The 18,982-nt window shown below is 39.4% G+C and overlaps 2 protein-coding genes across 3 annotated transcripts; one reads left to right on the forward strand and one right to left on the reverse strand.

The window, feature by feature from the left end:
• The first annotated feature begins 1,460 nt into the window (after window positions 1-1,460).
• Window positions 1,461-7,474, forward strand: LOC115732522 (non-specific phospholipase C3-like). The gene is made up of 4 exons (XM_048276670.1): window positions 1,461-2,246; window positions 6,082-6,491; window positions 6,630-6,806; window positions 7,085-7,474. The coding sequence occupies exons 1-4, from the start codon at window positions 1,597-1,599 to the stop codon at window positions 7,417-7,419; spliced, it is 1,572 nt and encodes a 523-aa protein (XP_048132627.1). The 5' UTR covers window positions 1,461-1,596; the 3' UTR covers window positions 7,420-7,474.
• A 1,005-nt stretch (window positions 7,475-8,479) lies between these two features.
• LOC115727747 (light-mediated development protein DET1) lies at window positions 8,480-18,843 on the reverse strand. 2 transcript variants are annotated; one of them, XM_030658013.2, is made up of 11 exons: window positions 18,214-18,843; window positions 16,647-17,071; window positions 16,313-16,541; window positions 15,143-15,313; window positions 13,816-13,884; window positions 13,637-13,693; window positions 13,057-13,143; window positions 12,813-12,974; window positions 12,359-12,454; window positions 9,387-9,486; window positions 8,480-8,962 (listed from the first exon to the last, which is right to left on the reverse strand). In XM_030658013.2, exons 1-11 carry the CDS (start codon window positions 18,283-18,285, stop codon window positions 8,826-8,828), a joined length of 1,605 nt encoding a protein of 534 aa, XP_030513873.1. In that variant the 5' UTR covers window positions 18,286-18,843; the 3' UTR covers window positions 8,480-8,825. The 2 variants fall into 2 exon arrangements, with proteins under 2 accessions (XP_030513873.1, XP_030513875.1); XM_030658015.2 differs by having other exon boundaries at window positions 13,057-13,132; window positions 13,635-13,693.
• Window positions 18,844-18,982: the final 139 nt, after the last annotated feature.

The following is an 18,982-nucleotide window of genomic DNA, read 5'->3' on the forward strand; positions in this document are numbered from 1 at the left end:
TTTATAATCGTCCTCCCATTTGTCCTTGGTACTTTTTTATGGTCAGATTTGTCTTTGGTACATGATCAACAAAAATATTAACCTTAAAAAAAATTGAATGTAGGGCCACTTGGAACATCATTAACTCTTTGATTCTTACTTTTGACTTACGGGAATTTTGTAACTTTATCTTTATTGGACTTTTTTAACGAATGTCTTGTGAGCACATGTTAAGCACTCAACTCAATTAAGGAAACTTTGTAGTTCTCAAAGCAATAACTTTGGAAAAATAAAAATACAAAACCCTAAACTACGTCCAATATATTTGCCTCAAATCCAAAAATCCTAAACTTATACCTGTGTGACACATTTACTCCAAATTTTTTCTTGCAATACCAAAAATCCAAAACTTATACTTGTGTGACGCATTTTGTAACACACGAAATCACGAACTTACGAGATATGTGACACATTTACCCCAAATTTTAAGGTTAATGCATCACGCAAATACAAATTTGGCATTGGTGGTGCCACAAAGAAAAATTTTAGGGTAAATATGTCACGTGAATATAAGTTTGGGATTTTCTGTATTACGTAAAGAAGAAGAAGACTAAGGATAAATGTGCCGGGCATAATTTAGAGTTTTTTTTTTGTAACTTTTTCCTTTGATCTTTCTCGTGGTAGGTAGAAGTCAGCGTTACGAATTGAAACATTCTAAATTAAGCTCAGGGGCATCCATCAATAGGAACATTATCGATTTTTTTTTTAAACAGCGTCCAATTAAAATCCGGGTTAAGAGAATGCACGAGCACGACCCTTTTGAAATTCTCTTATCTGCAATTGTCTCGTTTCTTCACGTGTCCTTGTAATTATTCTAATTTTTTTTTTGTAGAATCTATAATTCAAATTTGTCATATTATTTAAATTAAGTCAAAAAAATCACGAAAAAACACTAAACTATATCTCTTGCGACACATTTATCCTAAAAAAAAAATTTGTAACACAAAAATTTCAAAAGTTATACCTGTGTCACCCATTTACTCCAATCTTTATTTTTTTTTTTGCATAAAAAATTCAGAACTTATACACGTGTAATACATTTACTTTTTTTTTTTTTTGTGATACCAAAAATCTCAAATTTATGGCCATGTGGCACATATACGTCAAAAATGTGTCACACAGGTATAAATTTAAGATAAATGTGTCACATCGTTATAAGTTTAGGATTTTTTGTGCTACCAATAAAAGTTTGTGATGAATGCGTCACGTTGGTATAATTTTTGGGTATTTGGTGATTTTTATTTAAATTAATAATCTGGAATTTTGGGTCGCATCTATCCATCTACAAGTTCTCCTCTTTTTTTTTTTTTTTTTTGGTCGGAAATATCCATCCATAAGGTCAGTCGTGCATTTGACAATCATTTCATGTGCAAATTATTCGCGTATGGAACCCTCACTTTCGTAGCTCCTTCGTCAACCTCAAAGGAGGACAGATTAGACCATCTGTCTGCATATGGCCCTCCACCTTCTCCCCTCCTCTTTCTTCTCCAATCTGTAAAGCTCTTCTCTTTCTCACTGGATTTCACTCTCCTCACCAAGATCAAACACAACCCAAACATGGTCTCCGAGAGCAACGCCGCCGCCGCCGCCGCCGCCCAGGCATGCCCCATCAAGACGGTGGTCGTTCTGGTCCAGGAGAACCGCTCCTTCGACCACATGCTCGGCTGGATGAAGTCCCTCAACCCCGACATCGACGGCGTCGACGGCACCCAGTCCAACCCTCTGTCCGTCGCCGACGACTCCAACTCGCTCCGCGTCCCCTTCGGCGACTCGGCCGTCTATGTCGACCCCGACCCCGACCACTCCTTCCAGGCCATCTACGAGCAGGTGTTCGGCCAGCCGTGGGCCGACGACGCGCTGTCTGGGGACCTGCTCCCGAGCATGGAGGGCTTCGCGCAGAACGCGGAGCGGAAGCAGAAGGGGCTGTCCGAGTTCGTCATGAACGGGTTCAGGCCGGAGGCCGTGCCGGTGTACAGGGAGCTGGTCTCGGAGTTCGCGGTGTGCGACCGGTGGTTCGCGTCGATCCCTTCATCGACGCAGCCCAACCGGCTGTACGTCCACGCGGCGACGTCGTGCGGTGCGATGGGGAACGACACGCAGAAGCTGGTGGAAGGGTACCCGCAGAGGACGGTGTTCGAGTCCATGCACGAGGCCGGCCACAGCTTCGGGATTTACTATGCTTACCCTCCATCGACCCTTTTTTACAGGTAAATTCTCCAAAGTAAAGTTTGGCATTTTACCTTTTTCTAATTTTTTTTTGAATTACTATTAGGCCGGTCGGTCCAATGTAAATCAAATGCATTTTTCCTTAAATTCCTCTAAAAAAAAATAGACAAATTTACATAGACAAATGCATTTTCGGAATGATCCCGAGAAGAACGTGCTTTTTATCTGCGTTTGGTTGGTTTTTAGAACGCTGTAGAATCGGATCTGACCTAATTTCAGGGCGGCAGAAATTTCTCCAACTGAAGATATTATATGACTTCTGTTGACTCGTTGGAGTTGTTGTTTTGCTTATAATTACAGCTAATATCTCCATAAAATCCGTTCAAGATGAGGTGATTTCGTTGACCAGCTTTTCCTTTGTTTGACCCATAGTGCGTTTTTGCGACGTTTTGCTTCTGGAACGTGTTGTCATGTCACCTTTTAGGTAGGGAAAATCAAGGTGTTTGGCCGGGATTGAGCATGGAAATTTTGATTTTGCTATGTTGTTGCTTTGGAGTTTTGTATGTCGGATCCAAAGTTTGTTCTTGTCCTCGTGAGTCACAGGCTACAATCAAAGAAAGTCGTAGATTAATTAGAGGGTCTTTTTAGACAAGAGAGATGCAAAATTAGGTTTTGAAAGCCAAAGTCGAGGGTACGTTTGGTTAGGGAAAAACCTCCATGAAAAAGGAGCATTTTCAAAAAAAAAAAAATGGTTAGTTTCAGTGATACGTGACCGAAAACGTTTTTTAGTATTTAGAACTCATTTGGAAAATGATTTCAATCTCATGACTTTATCTTATACAAATTTTTTTAGAAATTTTGAATTTTATTTTCTTTCTTTTTTTTCTCCCTCCACCGTGATCAACCGGCGACAGCCACATGGGGAGCTCGAGCTTGCTGGCCCATGTGCCCAATCGTCGGCCTTCGCAGGCCAGACGACCGTTGGAGGAAAAAAAATAAAGAAAAAAAATATCTGAAAATATAAAAAATAGAATGCATAAAAATAAAATAAAATAAAAAATAATTAAAAAAATTCAAGAAGAGCATTTCTAGAAAATGTTTTCTATTGATTAAGTCATTCTCGGTAAACCAAACTAGTGAAAACACTTTGGATGAAACAAACCCACCTCGAGCATGGCATTTACAAATATTTTTTTAAGAAAATAAGGGGAAAAGTGGCGACGTAACTTAACATTATCTCCTTAGCATATGCATTTCCAAAGCATCCCAGAAAAAAAAAAAAGATCAAGGAACATGATCTCCAGACCACTATCTTGTAATTAATCAATAAGTTTCATCTCAACTTCCTCGTTGTTTAATGAATAAATCTAGTTTTGTTGTCGTTAGATCTCACCTTCTGTTTGGCCATACGCAGACATTACCTCCCCCCCATGTTTATTGGTTTGGTAAACGAGGATTAGGTGCAGAGTAATGATGCTTTGACAGTAATCACACCCACCACCATCCTTTGGCTTTTTCCCTTTTTCGTCATTGCTTATGTCGTTGATTTGAGTGGCTTTGATCGTTGAACCCCTATAAAATATGTGGGTTGTCCTCAGCCTCTTCTTTTCCCTTGAAATAGAATAGTCCTTTTGACATTAATAACTGATTTATTATTAAGGTTTAAAGTTCTTGTCTTAATTGATGACGGGTTTCGAGCCATTTTTATATATGCAAGCCGAGAGAGTTGAATCTATCTGGCTATTCGAAAATAAAAAAATGAGCATAAAAGGGGTGGCAATGGGTCGGGTCTGGTCGTGTTTCCGTGATACTCAGGACGATCGGGTCGGGTCAGTACGATGTTTCGGTTCCGGTACGATGGTTACGTTGTTTTTTAATCCGTTTCTATGCAACCCCTTCATCTGTTCAACTTTCTTATTTGATAAATTCTTTTGCGATGTGTCTCTTATATTCTAAATTTTTATTCAGCACTAAATGGATAAGAAACAAAAATATTTAGCTATTATCCTTATTTTTTTTTTCATCTTCCTCGATCCGTCTTTATTTAAATGAGGAAAAAAATGGGGGAAGAGGAAGGAGAATTCCAATGCGGAATACGTACTTGTCGTTCTAGAACTTCTCACGTAGCTCGACTTTTAAGTTATCTGTCTATGTATATGCATATTAAAATGATTGGGAGTCCTGCTAACCGATATTTTCAGATCAATTACTAACCAAGCTTTACTAAAAGGATATATACCTGAATGTCAAAGCACTAGTAATATATAACATAAAAAAGAAAATCGTGTCTTAATAATTATGAATTTAATTTATTTAGTTATTTGGAAAGTACGCAAAAGGCACTTATTAAGAAAATCTATTTAATGTATCGATATAGAGATGGCGGACATGTAATCGGACGATATATTATCGGGGTTGTTGAAGTATTGTCCCGGATCGCTTGATAATGAATCTAAAATGATCTTTATATTTATGTATATCTCCTTTCATCTATCAATTTAAATTTTTGAATTGAATTATGTAATAAGAGTAATATGCATCGCAATACACTCAGTATTTCATTCGAGGAAAGAAAAAATTAATTCGTCGTCTTCGACCAACCAGAACACAATAGCATTTCATTTGGGTCATCTACGTGTTGGTTTTTTCTTTCCTCCCCCCCCTTTTTTTAGGAAGGTTCATCAACTTCCTCGCAAAACATTCTATCGTGTTCTAGTTGGTCGAAGACAATGAATTAGTTTCTCCTTTCTTCGAATGAAATGCTGAGTGGATTGCGACACATATTACTCTTATTACCTACGTAGCACCGACACGCCAAGCAGGTCGGCGCGTCCGTGTCGGACGCGTGTCGGACATGGACATGCGTCCGACACGCGATCAACGCATGTCGGAGGTCCCACACGTCGTCAACGGTAGTGACATGCTGCGGACACGAGAGTCGTGCAGAAAGCGCAGATCTAGAACTCAGGAGGAGAGGGGGAGTAAGGGGGAAAAAAGGAGAGGACGGGCTTGACGGTCCCCTCCACGGCGACATGCCTCCTGCATGGCGTCGGAGACGGTGGTGCCGTCGGCCATCCTGTCCATCTCTTCCATGACTTGAAGCGGAGGAGCACAGATTTCTTGAAAGGAGGGTCGGACTCGAGGCGGGGGAGGATGGAGAGGCCACAAGATTTCTTGATAGGAGGGTGGAGTCGAGGAGATCGTTGAGTCTTGATTTAGTCTGTAGTGGAGGGGAGTGCAGAGCAGCAGAGGTCTAGGTATAGTCACTTCGAGAACATTCAATATTTTTTTGGTCTAAGTGGTTTAGTTTTCTTTTTATTTTATTATTTATTTTTCCTAGGCCGGATGGTATCAAATTTACGAGACTACCCATGGTTGAAAATATCCTTTTTTAATATAACAGCCTCCTTTTTTTTTTTGTAAATTATTTATTTTTAAAATAATAAAAATAATAATTTATCATATATATATATATTTAATACCAACGTATCCCCAACGTGTCGGAAATTTTTATTTTTTAAAAATGACGTGTCGACGTATTGTGTCGTGTCGGGTCATGTGTCGTGTATCGGTGTCGGTGTTACTTAGCTTATTACATAGTTCAACCCAAAAGATTTAAATCGATAGATGAAGGGAGATATACATGAATATAAAGAGTATTTTAGATCCGTTGTCAAGCGATCCGGGACAATACTTCAACAATCTTGATAATATATTGTTTGACTGTGTAATCGCCATCTTTATATCGGTACATTAAATAGATTTTCTTAATAAGTGCCTATAGTTTCCGGACTTACTTCTCTTGGATTAGAAGGATTAGTAACTTGTTGTATTCACACCTCTAGGCTAATCCAAATTGTTTTTCTCCTTCTCCAGGAACCTTCGAAAACCGAAATACTTGGAACATTTCCATCAGTTCGACCTACATTTCAAGAAACATGCGAAGGAGGGTAAGTTGCCGAATTACACGGTGATCGAGCAAAGGTACTTCGAGCTGTCTCATTTGCCCGGCAACGACGACCACCCTTCTCACGACATCTCCGAGGGGCAGAAGTTTGTGAAAGAAGTGTACGAAGCTTTGAGATCGAGCCCTCAATGGCACGAAATCCTGTTTGTGATTGTTTATGATGAGCATGGCGGTTTCTATGATCATGTCCCGACGCCGGTGGAGGGCGTCCCGAGTCCAGATGGCATCGTCGGACCTGCACCTTACAATTTCAATTTTGATCGTCTCGGTGTCAGAGTGCCCGCGATATTGGTTTCTCCCTGGATTGAGCCTGGAACAGGTTTGTTCATAACCTTCTCTTGCATCGTCTCTCCGATGGAATATAGACAACTACTCATTCAAATTGAAAGGATTGTAACCCTAGGGCGTAGTCATTTGCTTAGTCACATTCATTGACAATGTTGCATTCTCTTTGCAGTGTTGCATGAGCCTTCAGGACCATATCCTACATCCCAGTTCGAGCATTCCTCAATCCCAGCAACAGTTAAGAAGATTTTCAATCTCCCGAATTTCCTAACGAACCGCGACGAGTGGGCGGGCACCTTCGATGTTGTCCTGAACCTGAACAGAAGCGGTCCAAGAACAGATTGCCCAGGTGAACATTAACTGCTCAAACATTAGCTACACTAATTTTACGCGTAACATGAGGACTAACATGAATCTCAACTCAAAAAAGCTAGTCAAGGGCTCTTTCGTGATCTCCAATGTGTTTCGAGCAGCGACTCTCTAGTTAAATTCGACGTTGATTTCTATGGTTCATTCTTGTTTATATTCTTTTTTGTAAGGTAATTTGTTTTATTCATTTAAGGAAAGGCGATCGGCCGCCTCATGAAACTCCTATGAGACTTATACCATCTTTCATGAAAACTGCAGTGACTTTACCAGATCCGGTGAAGCTGAGAGAATCAACGCCACAGGAGGCAGCACAACTCAATGACTTTCAAGAACAGCTGGTTCAATTGGCCGCGGCGATGAACGGGGACCATAAGAAGGACATCTATCCACACAAGTTAGTGCAGAACATGACAGTGCTCGAAGCCGTGAAGTATGTTGAATCGGCGTTCAAAACATTCTGCAGCAAGCATGAGGGACCCCCTGAGAATGGCTTGAACGATGCGTACGAGGACGGTCAGGCCGACGGATCGACTCAGACGGCGTCCCGAAGTTTCTTTCAGAGGTTGTTTTCTTGTGTAATTTGTGATCATTGACACTCCACGCAGTCATCTACGTTCTTCCAAGTGCCGCGTACAACCTTGGTGATGGTGCTTAGTCATCTCCTGTAGGCACGCAGCTGAAGCTGAGAGCTACTTAGTCCATGATTTTCTTTGTCTTTGCTTGATTGTTTTTTCTTTTATCTTCCAATCTGTTTTGGGAGGTTATATGTGTGAGTAACTTGCTGAAGATGATCTTGGATGAACATGAAAACCAATTCAATCATTCTTCCCATCAACATCCATCAATGGTAATGTTCATAACGTGACTTCACAACCTCTTTGAAATTAGGCTGCTCTCCTTTCCCTATTCAGATTCGGATCAAGATATAAGAACTTTATTTTCCCAAACTAGATCTAAATATATATTTGAAAGTTTCTTAACGATATTTAATTTGTATTTTTTCAATACATTGATGTTAATATCTCTATACGGCGATGGTGACCGGCTAGTGATAGTTTACGATGGCAAATTTGTTCTCGAGGGATGAAACTGTTCTCGAGGGATTAGAGTTTGCCTTAAGCTGCAGACTATACATTATTATTTGCTTTTCGGAATGTACTTTCTTCTCTGCAGTTATTTGAAATTTAGTAGGGACTTTTTATGTACCTCTCGAGCATTCTTTTGATTAATGAATGAAAATTTTCTTTCGACAAAAAAAAAAACTCAGCTTCACAAAAAAAACACCAAATAAGTCCAAAGTCTATTGTATGTATGCCAATTCGGTTTTAAAATTTTTAATTTTGCCAATTTAATCCTAAACTTTCATGCAAAATTTCAATATAATCATTCTGATCAATTTTCACTAATAGCGAACATGGCAATCCAATTATTGCTAATCGTTTTATATGTCACACCGCCACATCCAAAAGAACTACATTAAAATTTTGCACAAATGGTTATCGCAACATTTACGAAATTGAAAAGTTCACGACTGAAATGACATTAAAAAAACAATAGATTTAAGACTAACAAACAATTTCCTCAATTTCCCGCCCATATTCACATAAGATGCAATTCTCAACCTAAATTGTGGCCTTGATCATTTTCATGGTATTAAAGCATTTGGATCCTTTCGATTATTTTCAGTCTGGTCACTCGAAGCCATCAAGAACTCAACACCAACGTAAGAGTCAATAGGCACGTAGACTAATATCTCTCGTCATCTCTACCTCATCTGGATTCACATGAGACAAGTCTTAACATACCTAGCATTAGACAATGGAAATATAATCGCAATTTATAGGAGGACATACGACTGCAAAAGGTCTACGGTAATCGCAATTATACCAGGGGCTAATTGCATCAAATCTACAATAACCCATTTAGAGCTTTACCATTTCTGAAATACATTTACAAGACTATTAGTAGCAAAAAATACCGCAAGCGATAAAGCGAAACCTCATTTACGGAAGTGAATGTTAATAGATGGCTGTGAGAACACCGTCTGCTGTATGGAGAGAGCAAGGGGCAAAAATGGATGGAAGAGGAAAGAGGATATCTTTTTTGTCCGACTATCCGCGCTCCCAGCCTCCGGACCTAGTTGAAAGCCATGTCAATTCCAATAATTTATTTCTCTGATCTTAATAGTTAGAAAAAAAAAATCACAATCAAGAACATTAATGGAACTTCAACCATCATTAAGGCTCTGTTTGTTTCCCGGAAAATGCATGATTTTAAAAATATTTTCCTTAAAACGATCGCTTGCATTGTTTGAAATAATTAGTCAATGAAAAATATTTCCATTATTTGACAACAATTTATGTCTAAAATTTTCATTTTGTAAGCGATATAAACGATTAGTTTTAAGAAAATATTTTACAAATTTATTTTCTGAGAAATAAATGGAGCCTAAACCTTGCCAAACAATGAAACACATGCAGACAGATGACGATATTAAGACCCCTCCCTCGCTACCTTGATTATTACCAACTTAAATGTCCAACGTAATTAAAACGGTTACCTGTTTTAATCTTGAACTTGAGCGTGTATGGTTGCCTTCTTGTAATGAACTTGATAGGGTGGTCAGTTGACTGCCTGTGCCGATCAGTGGCAGAAATCAACTGCAAGAGAAGGAGAATCAGACCAGCACACAACCTTATAGTCGAATCTTATAACCTATGATGCCACTTGTAAGCAAACCAAATAACGGAGCATGGATCACCCTTGAAGAGAAAAAACACTCTAGAATAGATAATAAAAAAATAAATAAATAAATAAGCGTATGCATCAACTCTCCACTAGAAAGAACAGAGTTAACAAAAAATTAGCATATAGATGACTTAAGATCCTTGCTACAGCTTCAGCATGTATAGTAAACAGGGTGAATTAAGTCAAATAGTTGAACTGATACCACCTTAATGAAACCACAGAATATTAAACTTAGGAAGCAGAAGTGCCTAAAGAAAATCCCTAGGGAACCCTTCAATTTCATAACCAACCGTGGAGGATGAATTGTGAAACTTATCTGATTCAAGTGCTTTCACTTTTGTGCCAAAATGCTTTTATTTATCGTTTCTCATCACTTGGATGCAATCATGCCGAATTAAGCCTGTAAGTGGCAGAACGAATTATTTGCAACTCTAGAAATTTCAGCCAAGTCAGTAGCGAACCAAGAGCATGTGAAAGTTTCTATATACGCTATACAACATACTCCAAAATGAAGAACTACTTAATCTGTCAAAAGTTGGGCGTGAGTTAGTTCTAGTCTTACAATACATATCAACTTTCAACACTTCCCTGTCTTTCATTCTTCCTTCATTTCTGGCATCGATCATGTTGGGCACTCAAGCTTTATGGCGCGAATGATAACCATTTTGTTTATCTATTTCTAGAACAGTAATTTGTTCTAGAAATAGATTTGGAATATAAATGAGAAAGTTAAAATTTTCAGCTTCTCTGTTTCTGGAACAGAAATGAGAAATAAGAATTCTTCTCATCGCTCACTTTCTCTTTCTCACGTCCCAATCGCCGGTCGCTGATCTGCTGTTAGTTGGCCATTGGTCACCGATCATTGGTCGGTGGTCCATTGGCAACCGGTGGATAGACGAACGGTGAACCAACAACGGACCAACGAACCGATAGATCGCGAACCTCCGCCGTCCACCAGTTCACCGGTTCGCTGGCCCGCCATCTACTAGTTCGTCGGTTTGCCACCAATTCACCGGTAGCTTGTCCACCGGTCACGGGTCCGCCGCCTGCCGATCACCGATTCGCCGCCCGCCGATCGCCGATCTACCGTCCACCGTAGAAATTTTATGCTATTGTCAAACGAATTTATGTTCCGGGAACAGAAATTTTGTGTTGTTCTCAAATGCCTTTATTTTCTCAAAAACTCGTCCATAAACTAGAAATAGAAATATCTATTTTTGGCTAGAAATTAATTCCGGAAACATAATGGTTATCCTTCACGCCGCGTTTAGTGTGCGGTTTTTTTTTTTTTTTTTGGGGGGCATTTGTCGCTGTTTTCTAGAAATTGATGAACACCAGTAAAATTATGTCTTTAGCTGAAGGAAGCATTTTAGTTGTGGACAAGGATAATTTTCTTTTCTTTTGATAATTGACAAATATCTATAACGGTTCCATAACTTGGATGGAAACTGAGTCAAAGTTGATAAACTTCGATGTAATCATGCTTTCAAAAGAGGAAACAGAACCAAGAATTGACAAGGATGTGTCACACTTCCATGATCCACATTACTGAATAATTTCGATATTCTTACATTTCCTCTTAACTTGTAGCCAGGTCTACCCTTCATTGGTTCTCAGGTTACCTTTGATTTTCTGTTGCTTAAAATTTCTTGGTAATGATCAAGGAGAGGTGTGGACAGAGGTAAAGCATCCAAGACTAGCGTGGTGTACGGATAATTGGGAATATTGTATCAAAGTTGCAGAGAATTCTCTGTGTAGCTGACTATTGTAGGCAGAATCTTGCCACATTTTTCCATTGCCGACTTCCTCGGACTCATGCTTAGCGAATGACATGTCCAGCTTTTTTCTATTCTCCCAGAAAGCTACCTAAGGGAAAACTCCTAGCAATTACTCCATGTTAGAAAAGATGCATCCTTGATGATTTGTTCCACATTTGTAAAACCAAGGATAGACAGTGATCTTCAATTACAAGGTGCTGAGGCCCATATATGTAACTCCCCAAGACTAATAAAATGGTGGACCCCTACTGGTGAAAGACATGCTGCAGTAAAGAAATTGGATATAGAATACCTAAGGTGAATCTGAAAAGTTATACAATTTAGCGGTAGGACAGATCAGTATCAAGGGAGAAGCCATATATTGCCACATTTAAGTTGACTGCCATATCTGTCAGATAAGTATTTGGAAATTATTAGCTACATATGCTCAGCGCACTCGTTCTTCTTATTGTAGGGCTAGAAAATTTGAACTTTAGACCCACAGACTTCAGCATCAAGCACAAGATTACAATTAGTCCCTCCTAACCCAATAAAAGCAGATTTTTTTATAGTCAACAATTAAAAGGAGATATTTTCTCCATTTTTGTTAAAGCTATTGCAGCCGCCACAGGGTCTTCCAATATCAATAGGTGGATTGTTCTGCTCCTCTATCTTCCGCCAGGTAAATTCTTAACCCTTCCCCCTCTTACTAAGACTACCGAATGTTCTTGTGAATTATGGCCAAAACAAAGAGGAAAACCTCAGAATCAACCAAATCCACAGGCCAACATTTTATAAGCAACTCTACATTCGAAGAGATCCTCTGCCAAAACTCACCCAATATGAATTCTCAGTATCGAAAGGGGTCAAGCTTGTGCAATTTAGAAATGCAAATTTGAACATCTAGAGCTTCCTTGCTCACTGGTGAGCAAACCAGCCTCAAAGTGCAAGATTGAAGTTGCTTTCCACACATGGAACAATACATGCAAGAAGTAGGCTAGAGATTAGAGAAGCTTCCAAGACAAACCTTTTCGTCGTACCGGAAGAGTGATTGGTCAAAATAGGGAGAAGGACTTCGTGACTGACAGCTGAAGGGTAGAGAACCCAGCATCTTCTTCACAAACTGCAAGATGACAGTGTCACACTTTTATTAGGTTCCATTGTATTTTTTCTTCGTTGATGAAGTCAACACTAATGAATTCTATCATGAAAAACCGGTTTCAAATTTATCAAAGTCACTCAGTAAAACTTGGAAAATTCCAAAAAATTAGTTCCTAACTGAAGCACTGATGATGGTTCCAGGTTTACTAACTTTTCCCCTTATTTTCTAGGTTGAGAAAGCACTATGAGGGTGAACATATTGTAAATGTATCCCATCCAGAATCAGTTCTACCCTATGCTTTACATGAAAATAAATTCAAGATGACCCACGGGAGATATAAAATATTATAATTAACCAGGCACCAGCTTGGACAACTAACCTGTGTAAAGATTGCTTTCTTTTTGATGCCCCTTAATTGCTCAAAAGCATAGATGTTGTTTGAATGAGAAGAAATGAAGTTCATGTGAAGCGAACTTCTTGACTGAGGGTGAAAATGATCACAAAACATCTCAAAGAAGAGATAAAGCTCCTCTGCTGAATTCTACAAATGGAAAATCGAATCCATCTGCAAATAAGTTCCAGTAGTACAATGGAAAGTGTAGAAATTTTGAGACAAATAGTACCTGATAAAAGGCAACAATTTCAGTTGTCTCCATGTTATAAACGGCAAAGAACGCGGGGTGCTGATCAGCGTTCCTTGATACCAAAATCTTTAAAAGAAAGAAAGTCAGGAGATCCAGTCCTATATCTTCTGTATTACGAAATACTTTCTCCAATTAAGAGAGGCAAACATAAGACTCTTAAAATGAAGAAACTCAAAAGTCTACAATACAATAAGCCAGGATCAGTGAATTGCACCATCTAACATGGATTAATAGGAGCTGCACTCATCGAGCATAATCAGTGTCTCATCTAATTTGATTCTGAACTAGTGGAAAGGAACTTTAAGCAAGAACAGTTTTTGGGCTCCATATGGATTCTTTAATCTAGATGCATCACAAGGTGGTATCCATGTACCACTTTGTTTTTCCTTGGTTCCAGCTTGACATGTAACCCTATCTTTACCATATTTCCAGGTTAAAGGTCATTAGGGACAAGGCACTGCGATTAATATCTCTACCATGACTGTAATCTTGGATTTATTGCTATACACTTTACCTATAAGAGGTCGCTAGAGTAGTTTTAGAAAAAAGTGAGACCTACCCCTCCATCCACACTCCCAAACTTTATTAGCAAGTGATGCCTGTCCAAAAATTGTACCTGTCAAAAAATTATTATAGGAGTAAGAGCTAGAATTAAGACAGAGACACAAAAGCAATGTCCACGTGGATAAAGGGCAAAGGGATGTAGTAAAATCATCCCGTGAAAACTTCAGACCTTACCTTCCAGATTATCAAGTCAACATAATCTTGGAAATGGAAATAAAATTTCTTCTTCAGGGATTGAATTCTCTGGTCCAAGAAAAAAAGTTCATTAGAACAAGGAGCAATCATAGTCCGTCGATATCAAAGAACAATGATGAGCCCCTTCTAGTGTAGCATTTAAGCAAGTACTTGTGTCAGAAAGAGGGCAGTGGAAATTGAGAAAGATAGCAAACTGAGTACACTACTGATAACATATGCTTGGCATACATATCCAAACATTAAGTTTTGCTAATAAAAGTGGTTGGATTTTCCTCTCACTCAGTCAAGATGCTATTGACAAACAAAAAGAGCTTCCTCCAAGCTCTTGAATTCAGAATTATACAGAATCCATCAGCTGAATGAACTAGATACAGCGTGTTTCCTATCCAAAACTTCCTACATCTTTTAATTCAGCCATTTTTTTTTCTAAACTAAGCCCAAGGTAGCTCAATTATACTATTCCATATGGATATCTTTTATGCCGATTCCTTTGATATTTCTTGGTTTAGTATGGTTCGTAAGAGAATCGCTGCACTTTGCACTATGGATGCAAAATGAATAACAGATTCTTGCCTCTCTCGGTATATGCAGAGTCAGTAAATGATTAGGAGGAACGTGGAATGTGGTTATAGCTTGTGACAGAGAGTGGGGCTACACTAAAATATGTAATAAGGACGGGTATTTTGGGGCTCTCATATAGGGTTGGAGAAAAGAAACCAATCAGAGCCCTTGCCTTCATTTTCTAGTCTTTATCTTCATATTTGGCGAAGATACAACCTGAAGAAAGAACGGCCCTCCATTGTGGCACTTAGATGTCCATGAATTGCAAGAGACTCCAGATACAATAGATACAAGAATATGGACGCCAGCTAGTGTCAAAATACTCCACATAAAGCCTATTTAGAATTTTAAGTCCCACAAATTGCATTAAATTGCTTGTCTTAGATAGATACCACCACCTAGTGAACACCATGATACGCATAATCATTAAAGAAAGTTTGATTTGTATCGCCTTCTGCTCTATGTGCTAGCAATCGAAATAGTTTCTGGACTACTTTGACAAGCATGATGGGGCTGTGGCAGGTATAGAGTGCAGCTGTCCAACTGCTGACTGTAACTGGGCAATGCCACAATGGATTAGTGGGCTAGTGCCTGAAAGGAAAGTGATCGGCATAGGGAAGATCTAAAAAGCTTTTTAATGAAATTGCTACGGATATGCCACCTAACAAATGAATGGAACACTTCCATATCACAAAAGCAGCATGGTAAGCTAGCTAATGATCAGAAAACAAAACCATGAACTAACCAGGGCATCATCAGATTCTTCATTCCATATTTCTCGGAAAACAAATGACAGCAAGCGTTGCTTGATGCCACTTAAAAGAGTATTATTTTGATAAAGCGGGTTTTGATGCGCACGAGTCTCCACGTCATTCTCTGAGTGATTCAGTTGACTTTGGTCAGAAACTGGCATATACTGCCATCAACAGTAATATCATTAGTTGAGACTGCAACCTTAGATGACAAACAAGACCAAAAGTACGGAACAAAACCAACCAAATAGGAAAAATCCTTGGCATTGAATAGCAACCAAGATTTAGTAAGTTCAGAATTCAGATACTCATAATGTCAAAATAGCAAACCATATCATCTTGTATGCAATTGTAATGGGACCAGTTCAGGATAAAGTAAACTAATGACAAATTTTATTGGTAGTCTACAAAGAGACCAAAGACCAAAGAGACCATCATAAAGACATACATGAAGAGATAACTAAAGAAACCAAACATCCGTATGGATCACATTTCTTTAGCCAATGACCCATATGCAGAGAACTCCATTATATAGGCAGGACAGTTTTGTGCAATTTACTAGCAGTTTTCTCTTGCCTTTGAGTTCATTCAATAAAGTTTTATCTGTCAGACAGAACATTAAAGAGTAGAATTGCCAATAAAATTAAAATGTACTGCCTATTTTGTAGACTTCCCCACTTCCTCGCTACCGTGGCTTGACACAATTGACACGTTCATACCACGTCCTTTAGAACAAAATAGAACATTTGATAAACTTGTAGGCCCACAAAAGCAAACGAGCTAGTTTATTAAAAGGATCACTATTCGCCAAGGGCATAACCACATTTGCTATCACACATAAATAATATTCTAGCAAAGGACTTTTGTCACCAAATAAATATAGTTTTAAGATGTAATCTGTCCTAGTGAGTATATTGAGGTCCAAGCTTGTGAGCGACAGTCAAATCTCTTATGGCAACAAGTAATCGTTCTACTACTTTGGTAACCATCTATTCCTCATGCAATCTGGTCATGTGTGATGTGAAGTTCTGAGCTGACAAGCTATAAAGGGAGGATGCTGCAGTTCGTTCTCTCTCCTAGAAGCAGACAGGCTTAAGCTTATATAAATTAAAGAGATGTAGCCCATGTAGACCCTAAACAACAAAATCGAGAAGTCTACTTGCCTGGGCATTGGAGTTGAGGAAAAGTTCATCATCTTCACGACAGAATGTTCCAATAGCTCGTACATCAACTAGGTTCCCAGAGTCTCGAATTTGTAGTATGTGGATTGTTTGAAAGCGAAGAGAAACAATAGCCAGCAGATCATCATATAAGAAGACTCCCATGTTATGGGTCAAGTTAATAAAATCATTGTGAAAAACCTTCTTATCCAGTGTATCTCCATCTCGAAGTCTATAAGGACCAGAAAAAGCCACCAAAGAAAGACAATTAAAAGACTTCATTAAGAAAAGCTGTGCAAGGTTTGACACCAGAGACTTCATATTTTAAAGAACCCACCTTAAGAGGTGAAAAGTTATCTTATCGATTGAGGGGATCCCAGGAACAGCTTCCCCAGATGAAGGTGCATCATGAAGTGGAGCAGTAGAAGTAACGAAGACCCCGAACTGATTGCTCTCCGAGTAAAGAAACATGTCTTTGCATATGAGCTCATTGTTAGAAGCAAGTGAGACAGTGTACAGTTCGGTGAAAAAACTCTCAAATCTTTTTGCTTTCTGGGGGAGATCATGAATGCAGTTATCTTCTTTGCAACAGAATGACGGCCATCTTGGTCTATATACTATCAAATCTTGATTATTCCGGCTGAAACTTATGAGATAATGACCATCTTCAGTGAATTTTCGAAATGAGTGATCTGGACATTCAACATCATATATAGTGTGGCTTGGGACCAAATTCTCATAAAATAGTCTAGCACAGTGAACCTGCAAGGTGCAGATTTGATCAGTCTCATCTTGATGCAACCACATGCATTCTATGTCAATGGCCCAATCATGGCTCCAGAGAGGACAAAACATTCGTCTTAATGGTACAATTCGTAAAATTTGCCATGTCCAGATGTGATTTTTGCTGCGACTATCTAACATGTTCAGTACATCACACCAAATATCCAACATAATTTGTTTATCTATCTACTGCTTGTTCCAGATACTAGAATAAATTTAATGATATGCTGCATGGACAACCAAAAAGAGTATGCATATGTACTACGCAATGGAAGGAAGGCTTCTAATTTGCAGAAGTACAGGTTATTTCTATTCCGTTAATGCTCTCACATGCTATTATGATTTATATATCCAAAATAGGGCATAGGCCAATGAAACTCATATAACAGTCAGGAATGTAAATTTTTATCATCTCACTTTATTTCTGCCTATTCTCCCACAATCATGCAGAATCACTCACATCCACTACACAAAAATTATTTGATTTGTTATTTTCTTCTGCTCACAATGCATGTACATGAACTTCCATTATCACAACATCCAACTCTAGCAAGTTTTTTAATTGACTAATTGAAGCATTACTTTACTAAATCAAGCCACGCACAAGAAATTTGTGGAAGAACCGAATTTCCATGCACCATGTAGATATAATGTCGGATAAAGTACACGAGGAATTTCTGCCCTACAAGAACCAATCATGCTAACAGACGGAACAGTGAAAAAAGCTAGAAATCATAAAACTGTGACTATTCAAAAGCCGATCCAAAAGACTGTTGGGATATAGTCTTGTATGGTAGTTCAGTATGTATCCAGCTCACTTCCATTGAATTAACAGTGCTCAAATGTTTCCAAGTTCCAGAGGTTTAATTTTAATGAAGCAATTCCTCCATCATTTCTTCCACGCACATTCCTGATGGTACATTATTGGAAAAAGTAGCCCCAAAAGTCAGTTCAGCAAGAGCTCAGCAAATTCGCATAAGACTAAGTACGTAAAATTCGAAATTCGAAATTCGATTCGGAGCACAAAAAGAACTGCCAAAACCGGAAGTTCCCCAACAAAGACGAGCAAGCATAAGCAACAACGAAGATCAATTTGCCATGGAAAAAGCACTGAGGATTACACTGGTGCCAGGAGCAGGAGTGCGAATCTGCCGTTCGAAAATCCTCGCAGCCACGTTGCTGCTCCTAAACATCCCGGCCGAAACAGCCAAGTACCGAGCGATGCGTCGCGACGGAACAACTCCTCCGCTTTCCCCAGCTTTAGCTGGTCGACCCGCCAAGCGTTCACAACCCCTAGGCGCGCAAAACCACCCACTCTCCGAATCAACTTAAGCCAGAACACGGCGAAGCAGAGCGACGGGGATCAGAAACAGCGACAGCAATGGGCGTGGGCGTCTCGCCTGTTCAACGACCGAGCCGCCGCGACCACCCGACGCGAGCTCCGCATTCCGATCGAAGCTCGAAACGGTCCCCGAAACTCGATCGTTCCGGCCGGCTCCGAGGAGGGGCCGAGAAGACGAAGAAGAAGCTGGAGAGCGAGCGAGAGCTTGGAGAGCTCAATTTGGGACCTTTGCGAGCCTAGCAGAAGAGTTGAGAGCTTCGCTTATCTGGGTCATGGAAATATCTGCGCAGACTTCATTGACGTACACGCAAGTTTCGGAGAAGGGAAGGAGCGGAGGGGAGAGCCGCCATGGAAGATTTGGGGAACACTTGGCACGGTCTGCGCACACACACTCGACTCCGACATGTTGATAACGATACGATGCCAATTGAGGAGACAAAAATGGAAATTCGATTTTTAATCTTTTGGCCGAAAAAATATATAAAGAGGATTTTTATTAATGATTTGTAAGTGGACCATATTAACCATTGCCCGAACTTAATTTGAAA

This window comes from Rhodamnia argentea, chromosome 3 (assembly GCF_020921035.1).
Source record: "Rhodamnia argentea isolate NSW1041297 chromosome 3, ASM2092103v1, whole genome shotgun sequence".
In the NCBI taxonomy this organism is placed as follows: Eukaryota; Viridiplantae; Streptophyta; class Magnoliopsida; order Myrtales; family Myrtaceae; genus Rhodamnia; species Rhodamnia argentea.

Coding starts and splice junctions, on each gene's coding strand:
- LOC115732522 (XM_048276670.1), top strand. CDS start 1,597: ATGGTCTCCGAGAGCAACGCCGCCGCCGCCGCCGCCGCCCAGGCATGC. Junction 6,492..6,629: donor CTGGATTGAGCCTGGAACAG/GTTTGTTCATAA, acceptor TTCTCTTTGCAG/TGTTGCATGAGCCTTCAGGA. Junction 6,807..7,084: donor TCCAAGAACAGATTGCCCAG/GTGAACATTAAC, acceptor TGAAAACTGCAG/TGACTTTACCAGATCCGGTG.
- LOC115727747 (XM_030658013.2), bottom strand. CDS start 18,285: ATGTTTAGGAGCAGCAACGTGGCTGCGAGGATTTTCGAACGGCAGATT. Junction 17,072..18,213: donor CTCCTGCTCCTGGCACCAGT/GTAATCCTCAGT, acceptor TGCACCTTGCAG/GTTCACTGTGCTAGACTATT. Junction 8,963..9,386: donor CAAGTTCAAGATTAAAACAG/GTAACCGTTTTA, acceptor GCTTTCAACTAG/GTCCGGAGGCTGGGAGCGCG.